Source organism: Natator depressus, chromosome 4 (assembly GCF_965152275.1).
Source record: "Natator depressus isolate rNatDep1 chromosome 4, rNatDep2.hap1, whole genome shotgun sequence".
Lineage (NCBI taxonomy): Eukaryota > Metazoa > Chordata > Testudines > Cheloniidae > Natator > Natator depressus.
This window is the reverse complement of record NC_134237.1, coordinates 29346526-29361648: the sequence shown is the minus strand read 5'-3', so window position 1 is coordinate 29361648 and position 15123 is coordinate 29346526. Positions and strand designations below refer to the sequence as shown.

General features: G+C 41.7%; 1 protein-coding gene across 2 annotated transcripts in view; it reads left to right on the top strand.

Annotated features, from left to right (window-relative positions):
* The window catches only part of MANBA (mannosidase beta), a 78108-nt gene that overhangs the window by 27360 nt on the left and 35625 nt on the right, over positions 1 to 15123 (top strand). For both annotated transcript variants that reach the window (XM_074950685.1, XM_074950684.1), the window contains 4 exons: positions 1096 to 1271; positions 5086 to 5196; positions 12929 to 13080; positions 14866 to 14983. In XM_074950685.1, the coding sequence (XP_074806786.1) occupies positions 1096 to 1271; positions 5086 to 5196; positions 12929 to 13080; positions 14866 to 14983 (557 nt within the window). The remainder of the gene's footprint in view (positions 1 to 1095; positions 1272 to 5085; positions 5197 to 12928; positions 13081 to 14865; positions 14984 to 15123) is intronic.

Below are 15123 nucleotides of genomic sequence, written 5' to 3'. Positions count from 1 at the left end.
TGTTAATGAATTATTCTTTAAGCAAGAGAACACTTTGGCATAAGTGCAGAGAGATCACAGACAAGTCATTAGCATGTTTCCTCTAGCACGCTTCAGTGACAAAAGAAAAACAAACATATGGACCCATCCGGTTTAGACATAGTGGGCCCAATTCGTCCCCAGCATAACTCAGTTCATTTTATCTATTAACGTGGGGGGTAGGGTTGCCAGGTATCTGGTTGTCTACCAGAAAGTCCAGTCGACGGGGGACCTGTACAGTGTCTGGTCATATGTACCAGACACCAAAAGTCTAGGTGCTGCGTGCGGGGGGTCGGGTGCCAGGTCATCAACCTGCACCAGCCCCTGCTCAGCCAGGGCCATCACCTACCGGCGTCTCATGGGCGGGCAAACTCCACGTCAGGGCTGTAGCCCCAGAGCAGGGGGATCACAGCTGAGGGAGGGAGGTGGAGAGGATCGAGCAAGGAGGAAAGGGAGATCAGTGGCCTCGAGGGAAGAGGCAGAGCAGGGGCATGGCCTTGGGGGTGAAAAGGCGGAGCAGGGAGCGGTGGGAGCTTCTGACACTCCTGCTGTAGTGTCTGGTTTTCAAAAATTAGAAAGTTGGCAACATTAATGGTGGATGAGTTTGGCTTATTTATTATTAATACTGTTTTTGTTCAATAGACAAAAGTGATTGTGTTGCCTTGTGATTGCGACCTTTCTCAAAGAGACCTGTGCTCATATGAATACTGACAAAGCAAACCTAATGACTGGAAGTTGAGTGGGAAAAGTCCCTTCTTAATGATAAAGAATGAGAGGTTCATGCTCTGTGTTGTACAGAACTTTCAAAGGTTGTATGTGGTTTAGGAATGGGGGGGAAAATGAGTTACGAATTTCCATTACACTGTGCATAGTCCTCGTCTGAATGAGCAAACGTAAACACTGGTGTCAAATACACTAAACAGTGAAGCGTAGGTCCTGTTCAAAAGCAAACTTAAAAACAAAATTGTTGCATTTCTTTTGTGTGTGTGTGTGTAATTGTATCTTTAATAAGACTAGGGACATGTGAATTAGTATGTATAGAAATACAAATAAATACATTTTTTTTTCTTTGCTTAGTGAAGAGTGCTCAGCAGTGGAGTCTTGAAATAGAGTCTGTTTTTGATGTTGTCAGCTCAAAGCCAGTTGTTGGTCTCGTGACAGTGAACATTCCTAAGTTGCAAACACAGCAAACGTATACTACAGAACTTCCTCCTGGAGAAGGCAGAATTGTGCTGCTCGTAAACATCAATAAGGTGAGGGGGTGAATCCTGAACAGTCCCAAGTAACAAAATGTTTCCTTCCGGTTGCTTGAAGGAAAATGCAAGATGTCTCCAGCACAGTTTTAATTTTCCCATTCACTTTCCTCATCTCTGCTGTATTGACTCTGCCTGACGCCTCTCAGAGCAGGGAAACAGCTCTCTGACCTTCTCACAACTGACTCCTCCATTAGAACACCAGAGAGCAGTGCGGATGGGGTATGTGGCATTTCACCCCTACTAAGTGAGAGACAAAGAGAGCGGTGACGTCATCTTTTGCTTTTGTTGGCCTGGAAATCGTTGTGCTGGTGTTAATCCTCAAACCCATTTTTGATGTTGGTACAGATTGTGTAGATTATCCCACATCTTCCTACTGTGGGTTTCTTTCACCTTCCTCTGAAGCATCTGGTACTGACCACTGTCAGACAGGATACTGGACTACATGGATCTCAGGTCTACTCCAGTATGGCAGTTCTGTGATTCTATATGACAGCAGGTTTCAGAGTAGCAGCCATGTTAGTCTGTATTCGCAGAAAGAAAGGGAGTACTTGTGGCACCTTAGAGACTAACCAATTTATTTGAGCATAAGGTTTTGTGTGCGTGCCACAAGTACTCCTTTTCTTTATATGATAGCACTATTTCCTGTCCCAGACCATTGTTTTCTGGACAGATAGGTACCCGTCATAGTCAGGATGCAATATGTTTGGCCCTTAGAGGAAGAGGAGGGAAAAGCATTCCTCATACAACCAGTAAGATACCTTTGGGTAACTATGGGCAAACAAGTCATGTATAGAATTTGGCTAGCCGGGAGGAGGGTGCAAAATTAGTGAAGTTGCACCTCTTTCACTAGTTCTGAATTTAGTCCCTTGAGTTGAGGGATCCTTAAAGGCATGTGGAGTGTCAGAGAGATGAAGCATTCCTTGGGAGAGGAGAAACACAACTGAAAATGAATGAATAGGTATAAGCCCTAGAGTTAGAATGAACAGAAGCTCCCTCTCTCCGACACTTCTCCCATCCCCCACCTCGCAGTGGGTGAAAGGCTAGCTACTGGCAGGGTTAATTTACAGTGATTTCACTGATTTCACTTCCATAGCGTTTTTTGTGCTTATGTTTTTAGGAATTCTATTAAATTTGTCCTGTAAATGTAGTTATGAAATTATTAGAGAGAAAAAGGTCAGCCTATGCTGAGAAGTAACGGGCTTGTATGGGGCAATGAGCCCAGGAAGAGCAAAATGGAGTCGTGGTTCTTTCCTGCCCTGAGATCTGGACCTAATGGAGGTACCTCTACAGAACTGAACTGGACAGCAGCAGACCAGAACCAGGATCTGGCAATAGCTGACCAGAGCAGGAGCTGGTGATGCTGACTTCTTTGGAGTGGGGCAAATAAGCTGAGGGGAGCCTCCTCCCATTTGACCACCACTGAGTCTAATTGGATTTGTGGATGTGGACTCTGCTGAGAACAAGAATCCTGGACTCCTGACAAACCCAGTTGTTAACCTCTGAGACTATGGGGGCTCTGCCATACCCTTCATACATTTTTCTGGCTTTGTTAATTTAATTTTGGTGTGTAATTTAAATTTGTAGATTTTTTTTTTTCCTGTTAAAAGGTATTTGGTTTATATTCCGAAGGGCTCCCATGTGTTGAGTGCATGGAGAAGAAACACCTATTAAGGTGAATCTGGGAGTGGAGAGTGGTGTGTGTGGCCAAGGTTGATTCAGATGTCTTAATTATTTTAAAAAAGAGACTATTATTGACCGCTGGCAGAAGGTTACATGAAGAAGTACAAATATCCAGGCCAGAGGGTTTTGTTTTAAAAAAAACATTAGCCTTTAGCGAGCCTTTTTAGTCTGCAGTAATACATACAGTGTGATATGAAACTGAACATGATTTTGTGCTTTGGTGCATTCCCTTCTCCCCTGCCCCGGGGAAGAAATTGGTTAACAAAATACAACCATGAGCCTGAGAGTAGTTTGTGAGGAAATGGTGCCCTCAGAGCAGAAGCAACTGTGTTGTTGTTCTTTGTAAATAAAGGGCTTTTGCTGCATGAATTCACAGCAGCTGATTTTACAAGAGACACAGCAATGTGCTGTTAAGTATCTGTGAGCCAGACTGAGCCCATACTCTGTGCAACAGATTTGCATGGTGTGACAAACAGCAAGGCCTGGCAAGAAATGAATTTCTAGTCCAATGAGAGCTCACATCAGATGATGATCTAGGTCCGAGACTGCTCAAGTGGACTGTAACAACCTGAGATGTACAATAATCACCCTGAAATTCACTGCACAGTGTTTCTTGCTGTTCTGAAATTGCTTGCTTCTCTGCTTATAGATGGATATGGGTATGACATCATTACCAACCAATAAGAAAGCTCCATTTGTGTCTAGCTTTCTAAAGCCACTCCATATTTGATGATGCATGATCCAATTTTTATGCTTCAGTTTTTATCCCTTGAATTTCCCGCTTAGTACTCAGACACTGTTGCTTAATATAATTCCAGATCATGGAAGCTGAAATAAGTGGCTATAACTTATTATGTCTGGGTGTGGCTACAGCAAATCATATTACTGAGGTGTTCTTTGGCCTCGTTTTATGCAAAAAGATCCTGGCACTTCTTGCATTGACATATTCTTTGTTTGTGTGGTGCACATATTACCGCTTTCTTTCCCCAATATGTGTACTGAACTGGTGAATGCGGCTCATAGAAAGTTATAGAACTGGGCAGCTATAGTATGCAGTTGGCATGAAGATATAACTATATGAAATGGATGCTGTTAACCTTGCTCCATCTCTATTGGGAAAACAAGATGATACTAAATCACGGGGGGGAAGTTACTTTTTTTGTTTCCAGAAATTAAATCAATAAAAACTAATAATATGGAGGAAAAAGTCAAAGGCCTGAAGCCTGAGAAGGGGATGGATCCTCTTCTTTTATTTAAAAGCTCAATTTAACTGAACCAGTGAGTGCAACCAACATATGACCAGGATGATACTTGAAGAGGTGGCTGCAGGTAAATATTTAGTTTCACACACAATAGATGAGGGAGGAGGTTTTCAACGGTACAAACAGCAATTAGGCACCTAACTCCCATTCCCATTCAGTGGGTATTATGATTATTGTTTATTATTATATTGTTGTTTTATTTATTAATAATGTTTATTACAATAGTGCCTGAGGGCCAGCCAAGAATGGGGCCCCATTGTGCTAGGTGCTGTACAAACACAGAGTAGGAGACAGTCCCTGCACTGAAGAGCTTACAACTCAAATAGTCCAGACAGATACAGGGTGAGGGACGGGCTAGAACACACAAGCCGGGATGGGGTAGAACACACAAGCAGGTATGAAGTGAGAATGAGGGAGGGAGAGGGTGAGGGTTGAAGCAAACAGCCGATCAGCCCAGAGCAGAGAAAGTCCAGTCCAAACCGCAAAATTCTTTGACTCTCCAGAAGTCGCTGCTCTGGCTGCTTCTGCTCTGACCAGCTGGAGTCTCTGACTGGCTCCTCTGCACTTTCCCCCCAAGGCCATGTGTTGGTGGGGGGGCGGGAGGGAGGAAGGGGAGAAACTTCCTGGATTCTAGTGCCCCTGTAATGGGGTGGGTCTCCCCTGTACAGTTCTGGTGCTGTGGGGAGGGGTGGCCCTGGCTGGATCCCATTTTATCCCCTTCCACGCTGGGGCCCAACTGCCATTTATGTGTTTGAAAATCTCCTACTGGATGCACAGTTGTTATTGTGAGACACATGCCTAACTTCACACAAGTTGTTCTGACCTTAGCTTCTAATTGTTTTTTTGTTTTTGTTTCCTTCCTCCTTAAGAGTGCTACAGTGCAGACTTGGTGGCCTAGTGGCCATGGAAACCAAACTGGATATGACATGACTACAACTTTCAACATGGGGGCAGGATACAAGATTGAGAAATTTTCGAAGGTACATAAATCCTCTCGATTTATATGGCATGTAGGAAGTTAATGTTAGGAAGCATCACTGAATAACCCAGTAGCTCTCAAGCAGTATTAGAAAATGTTCTGCTGGGTTGTAATTTTTTACCCCAGACCATTATTTAGAAACAGGATTTTCTGTAGCCCTAGATATAAGGTAACTAACATGCTGGCAGCTTTCACTTGTGCCAAAACCTGCACTTCCAGTCTGACTAGGGGACAACTTGCAAACTAATTTGAAATTTAAAAAAAGAAAAGGTATTATTTTTGTTTTTTAAAATTCTCAAACTTGGGGGGAAAAAACCAACCAACCAACCAAACAAAAAGCTCTTTGTTTAAGCATTGTGGGATTTTGCTTGTCATCTTCAGGTGTGATAAATTATATTATGTAATGAACATGAAATTTACCATTGATGGTTTGGTAACACACATTGGAAAAAAACTTGTATATAATTATATTTAATTTGTTTTTAAAAAGAGAAGTTTATTTGGAATTTCAATGTATAAAACTTTTGAGGCACAAATCTGAAGTAATTTCAATTACGAGAGCACACCGAACGTATTGAAAACACACAACTTTATGCTTCCCAGCTTTCAGAGGAAAACAGTATCTCAAATTCGAATGTCTAAGTAGCAATTAGGTACTTTATTTTACCCAATGTAATAGATTCTGTAAAGTACCTGTTTGTAGAAGAAAGCTTTTTCATTACTTACTAGGATGTTCAGAAGATTTGGGGCATTAAAGAACCACTCTCAAATCTTCAACCTATTCAAAAATTCAGACAAAATTAGACTGGGTCCTACATGCTATGAACATAAGGAAACTACTAAATAAATCTGTACATTTGCTAGATGATACTTAAGTGTTTTGCACCACTGAAAGTTAGTCCAGAAGCTATTCTCCTGCAAATGCTGTTCATTGTAGTACTTACTACTGTGAGATTGTTATACCAATAAAATAAAAACCAGCAGGATCTTATTAAAGGGGAAAAGGCAAAATGCCACATTTATTGTGAATACAGAAAGAATCATAGTAAGCAGTTAGTTATAGCTATAACATTCCATTCAATTTCATATTTATTCACACATTCATTCATACACACACACGCACACAGGTTCTGCAAGGTTGTTATCCTAGTTACCAGCCTTAGAGTTGCTCATGCCAAGCCACTGGCCAGGTGGCCTGGACATGAGGAGGGAGCAGGGCCTTGTCAGATGCTCATCTGATGCTCCTGGAAGTTGGTTTGCAGAATCAGACCCCAAAGTTCTCACTTTCTAGAGTCCATTTTTTGTAGGAATTTCTTCCTATGCCAGTCTATGAGAATTGCTTCATCACGCTGTTGCTGAATCAATCAGCAGATGGCACATTCCTGACGGCTCCGTGCTGCCAGATGTTATCTTGTTCTTTGGTTCTCCCATTCTTGAGGCTGTTGTGTGGATTCCAGGCTGCCTTCCGGGGGTCCTCTGGTTATTTCCACTTGACGCCTTCTTCGGCCGATGGACACTGGATTCTTAGGCTGGCACCTCCCTGATCATTCAGTTATTATCCACACCAAGCATCCATCCACATACATCCCCTATCTCTATTTTAATCACAATTGTTAACAAAGCAAGATGAATACAACAAAAGGGTGGGGAGTCTCTGGGTGCTGTTTCTGTTGTTACAGAGTATTGCTTTGAGTCTCTCTCTCTGTGAGTAGTTGTTACAAAGACTTGCTTTGAGAACAGACTCTGTCTTAGAATGTACTAACACAATTAGCAGCTTGCAAGTTTCACATATAGAGGGAGAGAAACAGCACCAAAATCCAAGAGACCTCTTAATTAGTAATACCCTGGAATTTAAACTATGGGGAATCAAACTCATTTGTGATTTTAATACAGAACTTCTTTAATATGATCCAACAAGATGCCCTGTTGAAGTCACTTCTCGTTGTAGTTAACTTCCATCATGATCAGTCCTGCTAAGTGTTAACAGGATTGGGCCCAAAGTTTGTGTTCAGAGTGATGAAGATAATTCATGATCAATGTTTTCAGTATAGTTCAAAATGTAGGTTTGGGGTTTTTTATGTGCAACAAGATAAACTCAGCATGGAGTTTTGGAAAGTGATTTTAGGCTTAGAAAACCATGGTGTAGGAAATAACATCTATATAATCTTGTGACCAAGCCACATAGTATTGGGGAAGCAAGATGATTTCTATTGGGCAGGTGCTTCAGGAGCCCCCATGTTGATGCATGGCAGAATGGTCACTGGGATTGACTGCAGTACACAGGACATTGTTGCTCCTTTTTAAGAAGCAAAATGCACCTCAGAATACCTGCTGAGGTGTGGCCTATAGGCTATGGCCCCTAGCCAGCAGGCGGCCCCCACATTGGGCCATATTGTACTGGCTCACAAAGCAGCTGGTCTTCCTCCCTGGCACTCTGTAAAATCCTGCCCTGCAGCTGCACAAGGAGGAAAAGCTCCATATAATCTCTTCCCATTCTAGCGCATCCCAGGAGGATTTGCTCTTATGCCAGCAAGCTGGGATTTCTGCTGGGAAGGAGTAGAATAGTGGCAACATTCATCCAGAGACTCAAGAGTGGTTCTGGAGATATTAACAGGGACAGATATATTTCTAAAAATCGTAGTGAAGTTTCTAGTTTCATTCCATTGCTGCGCTTGTAAGTGAAATTAAGCTAAAGTATTTAGAAATGACTTTTCTGTACTTATTGCACATCCACCTAACTTGGGCAGGGAGAGAGACATACACACATTCGGAGTAACGTTACACCACCTTTGCAGCTCCCCTGTGTTAGGGCTGGTGCAACTCCCAAAGTAAGTTAGTGCAGTTTCCAAGGCTGTTCGGTGGCATCCTACAGCCTCCTTCTCCCTCCTTTGATATACCTTTCTTGCCTCTGTCCTGCCCCTTCACTGAGGGCAGCATAGGGTCATCACACGAATCCTGCTCTGAGGAGAGAACCCCCCCTGAGGCAGAGGAATTCCTGGATGATAGGATCTGTCTGCTTTCCAGCCTCTTTAGGCTGCAAGTATGGCATAAACAACTGAAAACATGGCCAGGAACCAGGCTCAGAGTCTTATTTTTCCTTTTCTATAATTTAAATTGTTTGGGTTGGAACTTGTTTCTCAGAAGATTGCAGAATAAAATCCTAGCCAAAAGCCAGCATAAAGACTAAGTGTTTTCTGGAATGTGGGAGTGCCTCTGTCCAGCTCTGTTGGTTATCCATAGCGTCTTTCTCCCCTCCCATGGCTCCATCAAACAACTTCTTGCCTCTTTAATTCTCTCTTTAGTCTTACTGAGACCTCTTGCCCTCCCTTCTGTGTATTTGTTTTCTGAGATCTTTCTCTTTCCCTCCTTGCACTCATTTCTGCCTCATTATCGGAGCTTTTTATCTCCATCCTGCTGCTGTTTTTAATATTTGTGTTTTTTTAACCACCAGATTTTTAGCATCACTCCAACAGATCTTTCCTGTCTGACTGTCTAATCCATCTTGGCAGTTACACCGCATGCATCATCATAGTATTCTAGTATCTTGTGCTCATTTATTTAGGTATCCTAGCTCTAGCTCTCTCTCCTGATTTTCAGCTCTGGGCTTCTTCTTCTTCTTCCATTGTATCTTTCCCACCTCTAAATGCCCAAATCTATTCCACAAAAAAAGAATATCAGCATATTCTTACTTTTTTGGTTCCTCCAGCTGATCTGATTTGCTTAACAAAGACTCAAAAGTCTTTAGCTTGTCCCATAGTCTGGTCACTGATTGATTTTGATGGTGATGCAAGCTGCTCAGTTGTGTGAGAGAAACTTTTGTTTATCATTTTATATTCAGGAAGCATAGATGTGGGAAACAACAAATTCCAGGAATGGGTAGAATGTGTCAGTCCTAAGGCTAAGTTCCTCATAAAAGGAGAGCCAGAGAGAGAGACTGTGGTAGTTCTCAAGCGGCCAAGGACTTTGAGTCATCTTGTTTCCCCCTTACCTCCACTGAGAAGCGGACTTACTTGTGCTTAACTGGGTGTCAGCTTCTTGACACCACCTGTCTTAGCCACCGAAACAATCTCCTCCGGGCAATGCCAACCCTTACGTTCCCTTGAAAGTTAACAATAGGTGTATCCCAGTCCTTGAGCCCCTTTGAAGTGTTCTCCTGTAGAGTCCAACCCCTTTTCCATTGAGCACACACAGAAATACCAGGTCTGTTGTTCCCAAGGAAACAGTATACATACTAGCTTGTATGATTCAACTCAGGATCAGCACCTTGTTTAATACCACAGCACTGACATATATAGTGGTGATAATCATACATTTATTATCAAGGATTCAAGATTTGAGAGAGAGTGAGTAAGGATAATGGAAACAAAAGGGTCACATATGAAACAAAATTACAACAGACTAAACTTTAACTAGCTAACCTCCATTCTAAATAAGTTTATATCACCTCAAATGTCTTCTGCAGTGTTTCAACCAAGGCTTGGATTAAGATCTCGTTTTCATGAATGTAAATGCACTGCCTGTTTACTTCCTAGGATAAAGGGGTGCCTCCTTGCCTTCTACTTCTGTCCAAGTTAATTGTCTCTCCTCATGGACAGAAACCCTCCCCTGCCTGCTCTCCTTGCTTGTTTTTTCCTGCTTCTTCCCCTTTGATTTCACATCCCTCTGTTGATTTGGTATGTAGATGTGCAGCCATTGTGTTGACTTACAATGCTTAATTTAAATACCAACAGAGAGAGAGGTGAAAAAACATCTCTTGTCTGACAGAAAACCTGTTTGCCAACTCTGCCTTGGTACAGACCTTACAACACATTGTCAAAAGGAAAAGGAGTACTAGTGGCACCTTAGAGACTAACAAATTTATTTGAGCATAAGCTTTCGTGAGCTACAGCTCACTTCATCGGATCCATTGTCAGCATACATACTTAACTCTTTACATAGTATCTGTCCATACATTTCGCAATTATATTAATGACCAGTGTGATCCTGGCTTAAGATCTCATATGACGTTCTTAGGGGAACCAAAATATACATCTCAGGTTATTCTTTAACCTTCTTGGCCAGTTGGCATTGAGGGGTTCATGAGTCACAGAGACAGATGACCTTCCCCAAAAACCATGAAGATACGGGGCTGACATTTAGTTCAGCCAGTGGTGAACTTGGCCTTCTGTACAGAGGTGGATTAAGGCAGAAACTGTGGCTCTGGACCCTGGGTTTGTGGGAAACCCATGGACTCTTAAAGTTTGGATTCAAGGATCCATGAGGTAGGAGCCTGCCACGGAGTGTGTTAGGATCCATCCTGGAGACTTAGGCGCAATGGCAGTAGGGAGTCAAGAGTGCCATGAACAAGTTGGTTTGGTGTGGAGGGACCTTTGTGTAATTGGGGACTCTTTGGTCGTACTGGATCTGAGCCCCATTTAGCCTTAATCCACAGCTGCTTTTGTACAGTATTATAGTTACTATTGTCTATTATTTGTATTGCTGTAGCATACAGGAGCTCCAGTCATGGAGCAGGAGTATGCTAGGTGCTGTACAAACACAACAAAGACTTTCCCTGCCCCAAAGAGCTTACTATTTGTATACCTATGAAACAATCGTTCAGGATTCTGCCCCATACTGTAATATTTGGGTCGGGCTTCTGCTTCTATTTTTCCTTGTGTACATTTTGGTTGTTAGTTTGACATAGGAGGGGTCAATCTGTGACAGATGATCTGTGACCACAAGTTTGGTTTGTCATACACATTGTCTGCATGAGGATAAAATTTAATCATTGCACAGCTTGACTTGAGCACCAAATAGGAACCAAGTAGCGCAAAGTGCGTGTTGTTTTCTTGCCATATGAAATACTGTTGTTCCCCCCCCCTCCTTCAGTATTTGTATGATTGCTAAGATTAAAGTATTTCACAAAATAAACTGTGGGCATTGTCAGTGGCCTTTTGAACTCCAGCCTGTGCTTGATTTGTGGAATTAAAATGTTTACCCCAGTTGGTAAGTATCAATTGTATTTATTTGTGTTAAGTTGACCCCTACTGCTACATTCCTAGTATACATACTCAACCCGACATATGTCCAATACATTTCTAGAGCTTGATATCTTGAAAATGTTACAGCAAATAATAATTTAACCTTGATGGAGGTGCAGTTTAGTAATTTAAGGTCAGGCCCCGAGAGCTAGGAAATCCCCAAGTTCTGACATAGACTCAATGTTTTGGTTTTGTTGGATGCAGTTCCTCAGTTACTTTTCCCTCACTTCATTTGAATTAATTTCATAATTCTCTGTCTCCTATACTGAGCAGTAGGAAGAAACACCTGTAGTGATACTTGTGTTACATGCACAAAGAGCAAACGGGGATATATTCTTTTTAATCTAGATGACTTGTATCAGAGTAAGGAAAACAACAAAGAAATAACAAGAATAAAATCTTCCTGAAAGAGAGACAGTCTCATGCAGTAACATTCTGCAGCTGAAGAGGAACCTAAAATGGCAGCTGTCTCCCAACTGTTCCTACTGTGGGTAGGGAGACACCTCTGACCTCTTCATTCAGTCACATAGCTAAGAACATAAGAACGGCCATATTGAGTCCGGCAAAAGGTCCATCTAGCCCAGGATTGTGTCTTCTGACACAATGCCAGGTGCCACAGAGGGAATGAACCGAACAGGTAATCATCAAGTGATCAATACCCTGTCGCCCATTCCCAGTGTCTGGCAACATAACTATGTAACTGCTCACTTCCATATTGCCCCAGAAGTCTTTACTGTACAGTTGTCAGTGCAAACGAAATATTCTTCAGCACAGTGCATTTACTTAGCCCAAATAAACAGTCCCCAAAACAGTCCAGCGCGCTCTAATCCTGTTCTTCCACTTACAGGAAAAGGATTAAAAAAGCTTGCATAGTTTGTAATGCTCTATCCACAAGCACAGATCTACCAGATGTCAGGATAAAAGGGGCGCTCTAATGGATGTGTGGGCCTCTGCTTGATGAGTAATTCTACATGACCGCAGTCAGGAACAGCCTTGCCTGTAGCTTTATCTAATCTAGCTGTTGTATGTCTGAGCTGGTCACCATGGTATCTTAGTGCTGAACTGCACCTATTCAAATAAAACTAAGCTGTCCAAAGGAGCTCCCCTCTCCTTTGGATAGTTGCCATTGGAAAGATGTCCTTACTGGGGGAGCTGGCTTTAGTAAAAAGATGGGTCTCACATTTTGATCTGAGTGGTCAGGCTTGGGTGTAGTATCATCTTGTCTGGCAAAGAATTCCACAGCTAGGCTCCTGCAGTTTCCTTCCATAAGAAGAGAAAGTGGGTAAAATACAGTTAATGTTTAATCTAATGCAGCCTCTGGATTTCTCTCACTGATCTCAAACAGGCCATATGCACGTCTGCTGCAGCATGAACAGTCTGCGCACATATGCGCGCGCGCGCTCTCTCTCTCTCTCTCTCAATAAGCCAGAAACTTTAGGCAATTTTCTGTTTCAAGCTCCTGTTAAAATGAAAGGAAGTTGATATTGTGCATAGATGGTTTAGCAAAACGTGCACAATGGTTTCATTTGAAAGACCTGTACTGTTATACTTTACCTATTTTAGAAATAGCTTGATAGTGTACTAACAAACGAAAGATGTAACTGACAATTCCTGAAGGTTAGGTTTTTAGATTGCTTTCTTTATATTTTTCGGGTATTTTTCATATAAAGCATGTGACTGCTTTAAAAATGCACAAGTTTCAATTCTCCACAGGCTTATTTTCGAACAGTGGAATTGGTTGAGGAGCCTATACCTGGTTCACGAGGCCTGAGTTTCTACTTCAGGATCAACGGACTCCCCATTTTCATTAAGGGATCCAATTGGATTCCAGCAGATTCTTTCCAAGACAGAGTTTCCTCTGATATGTAAGTCATAATAAATATTCTTTAGATATTGAGTACTAAGGGCCAGATTCTGCCCCTCCTTGTTCATGATGAATAGCACTCACTCTGTGAGCAGTCCCATTGACATCAACAGAGGAACTATCTTCAGTGGAGAGTGCTATTCAGTGCGAGTAAGGGGAGTAGAAATCAGGTCAATAAAGGGGAAGAGATTTGGCTCTTGCACAAAGGTAGTGTTCTTATGTTGTTGATGGATGAGTTCAGGGAGCCTGGGTGGTATTGGTAATCCTCAGAGCCTGATTCTGCTACCCTCAGTTAGTTAGGAGTGGGACTACTTGTAGGGTAAGGTGTCTACTCAGAGTGACGAGATTGGCAGAATTAGGCCCAACATGATTTATAAATATCATTCAGGGTGCTGTAATGCATCTGTTAGTTTTTTCACTCTTTCTCAACATGCGAATGTATGAGAGAAAAAAGACTCCGAGATATGTTTCAGAAATGGTTGGAAATTATTAAAATTCAAGGTAATATGTATATAAAACAAGGTAAAATCTAAAGGGAAAAGAAGATAACAAATCAAAGGAGCTACTTGGATAAATATAGTGTTTAATTTTTTTTTTTAATAAAACATTTTTTAAGGGTGTGTCAAGGTTCCTTCCCCACTCTGAACTCTAGGGTACAGATGTGGGGACCTGCATGAAAACCTCCTAAGCTTACTTTTACCAGCTTAGGTTAAAACTTCCCAAAGGTACAAACTATTTTACCCTTTGCCCTTGGACTTTCACTGCCACCACCAAACGTTTAACCAGTTACTGGGAAAGAGTTGTTTGGAATCATCTTTTCCCCCCAAAATCTTCACCAAAACCTTGCACCCCCCTTCCTGAGGAAGGTTTGGTAAAAATCCTCACCAATTTGCATAGGTGACCACAGACCCAAACCCTTGGATCTTAAGAACAATAAAAAAAGCATTCAGTTTCTTAAAAGAATTTTAATAGAAGAAAAGTAAAAAGAATCACCTGTGTAAAATCAGGATGGTAAATACCTTACAGGGTAATTAGACTTAAAACATAGAGAATCCCTCTAGGCAAAACCTTAAGTTACAAAAAGACACAAAAACAGGAATATCCATTCCATTCAGCACCGCTTATTTCCTCAGCCATTTAAAGAAATCATAATCTAACGCATATCTAGCTAGATTACTTACTAAGTTCTATGACTCCATTCCTGTTCTGTTCCTGGCAAAAGCATCACACAGACAGACACAGACCCTTTGTTTCTCCCTCCCCCCAGCTTTTGAAAGTATCTTGTCTCCTCATTGGTCATTTTGCTCAGGTGCCAGTGAAGTTATCCTAGCTTCTTAACCCTTTACAGGTGAAAAGGTTTTTCCTCTGGCCAGGAGGGATTTAAAGGTGTTTACCCTTCCCTTTATATTTATGACAGGGTGTTTGACTCTTTCTGGGATAGAACCTTAAGACCCAGTCCTGCAAACGCTTGTTACTGAGCGTAGTACTTACTACCATGAGCAATCCCACTGGTTTGGTAGCAGGATTGAGCCCTTTTATTTGCAAGAATTTAGCTTTGGGAGTGAAGTGAACATTTATACAGATTTCTAGGGTGTCAGAATAGTCTTTCTTTCAAAGTGACTAGTCTTGGCCTGTCAGCTAATGATATACATAAATTGGATATATATATATTTTTAAGAAAAAGGATAAGAGCCTGTGTAGGTTTCTCCTGGCTATCTAGTTTAGGGAGGGTGTAATTCCATATAACTGTTAGCTCTCCTGATTTAATTCTCTTTGTATTGAACAGGTTAAAGCTCATCTTGCAGTCCACAGTTGATGCTAACATGAATGCACTTCGTGTATGGGGAGGAGGAGTATATGAGCAAGATGAATTCTATGATATCTGCGATGAACTAGGAATAATGGTAAAAAATAAACAAGACAACTCAGCTCCTGTATTCCAAATTGACAAGAAAATAACAAATAGAAAATACTGGTGTGTAAGCAAGGCAGCTGAGTTAATAGTGGTACAGTAATCTGGGCTAAATTTTCAAAAGGAACTAAT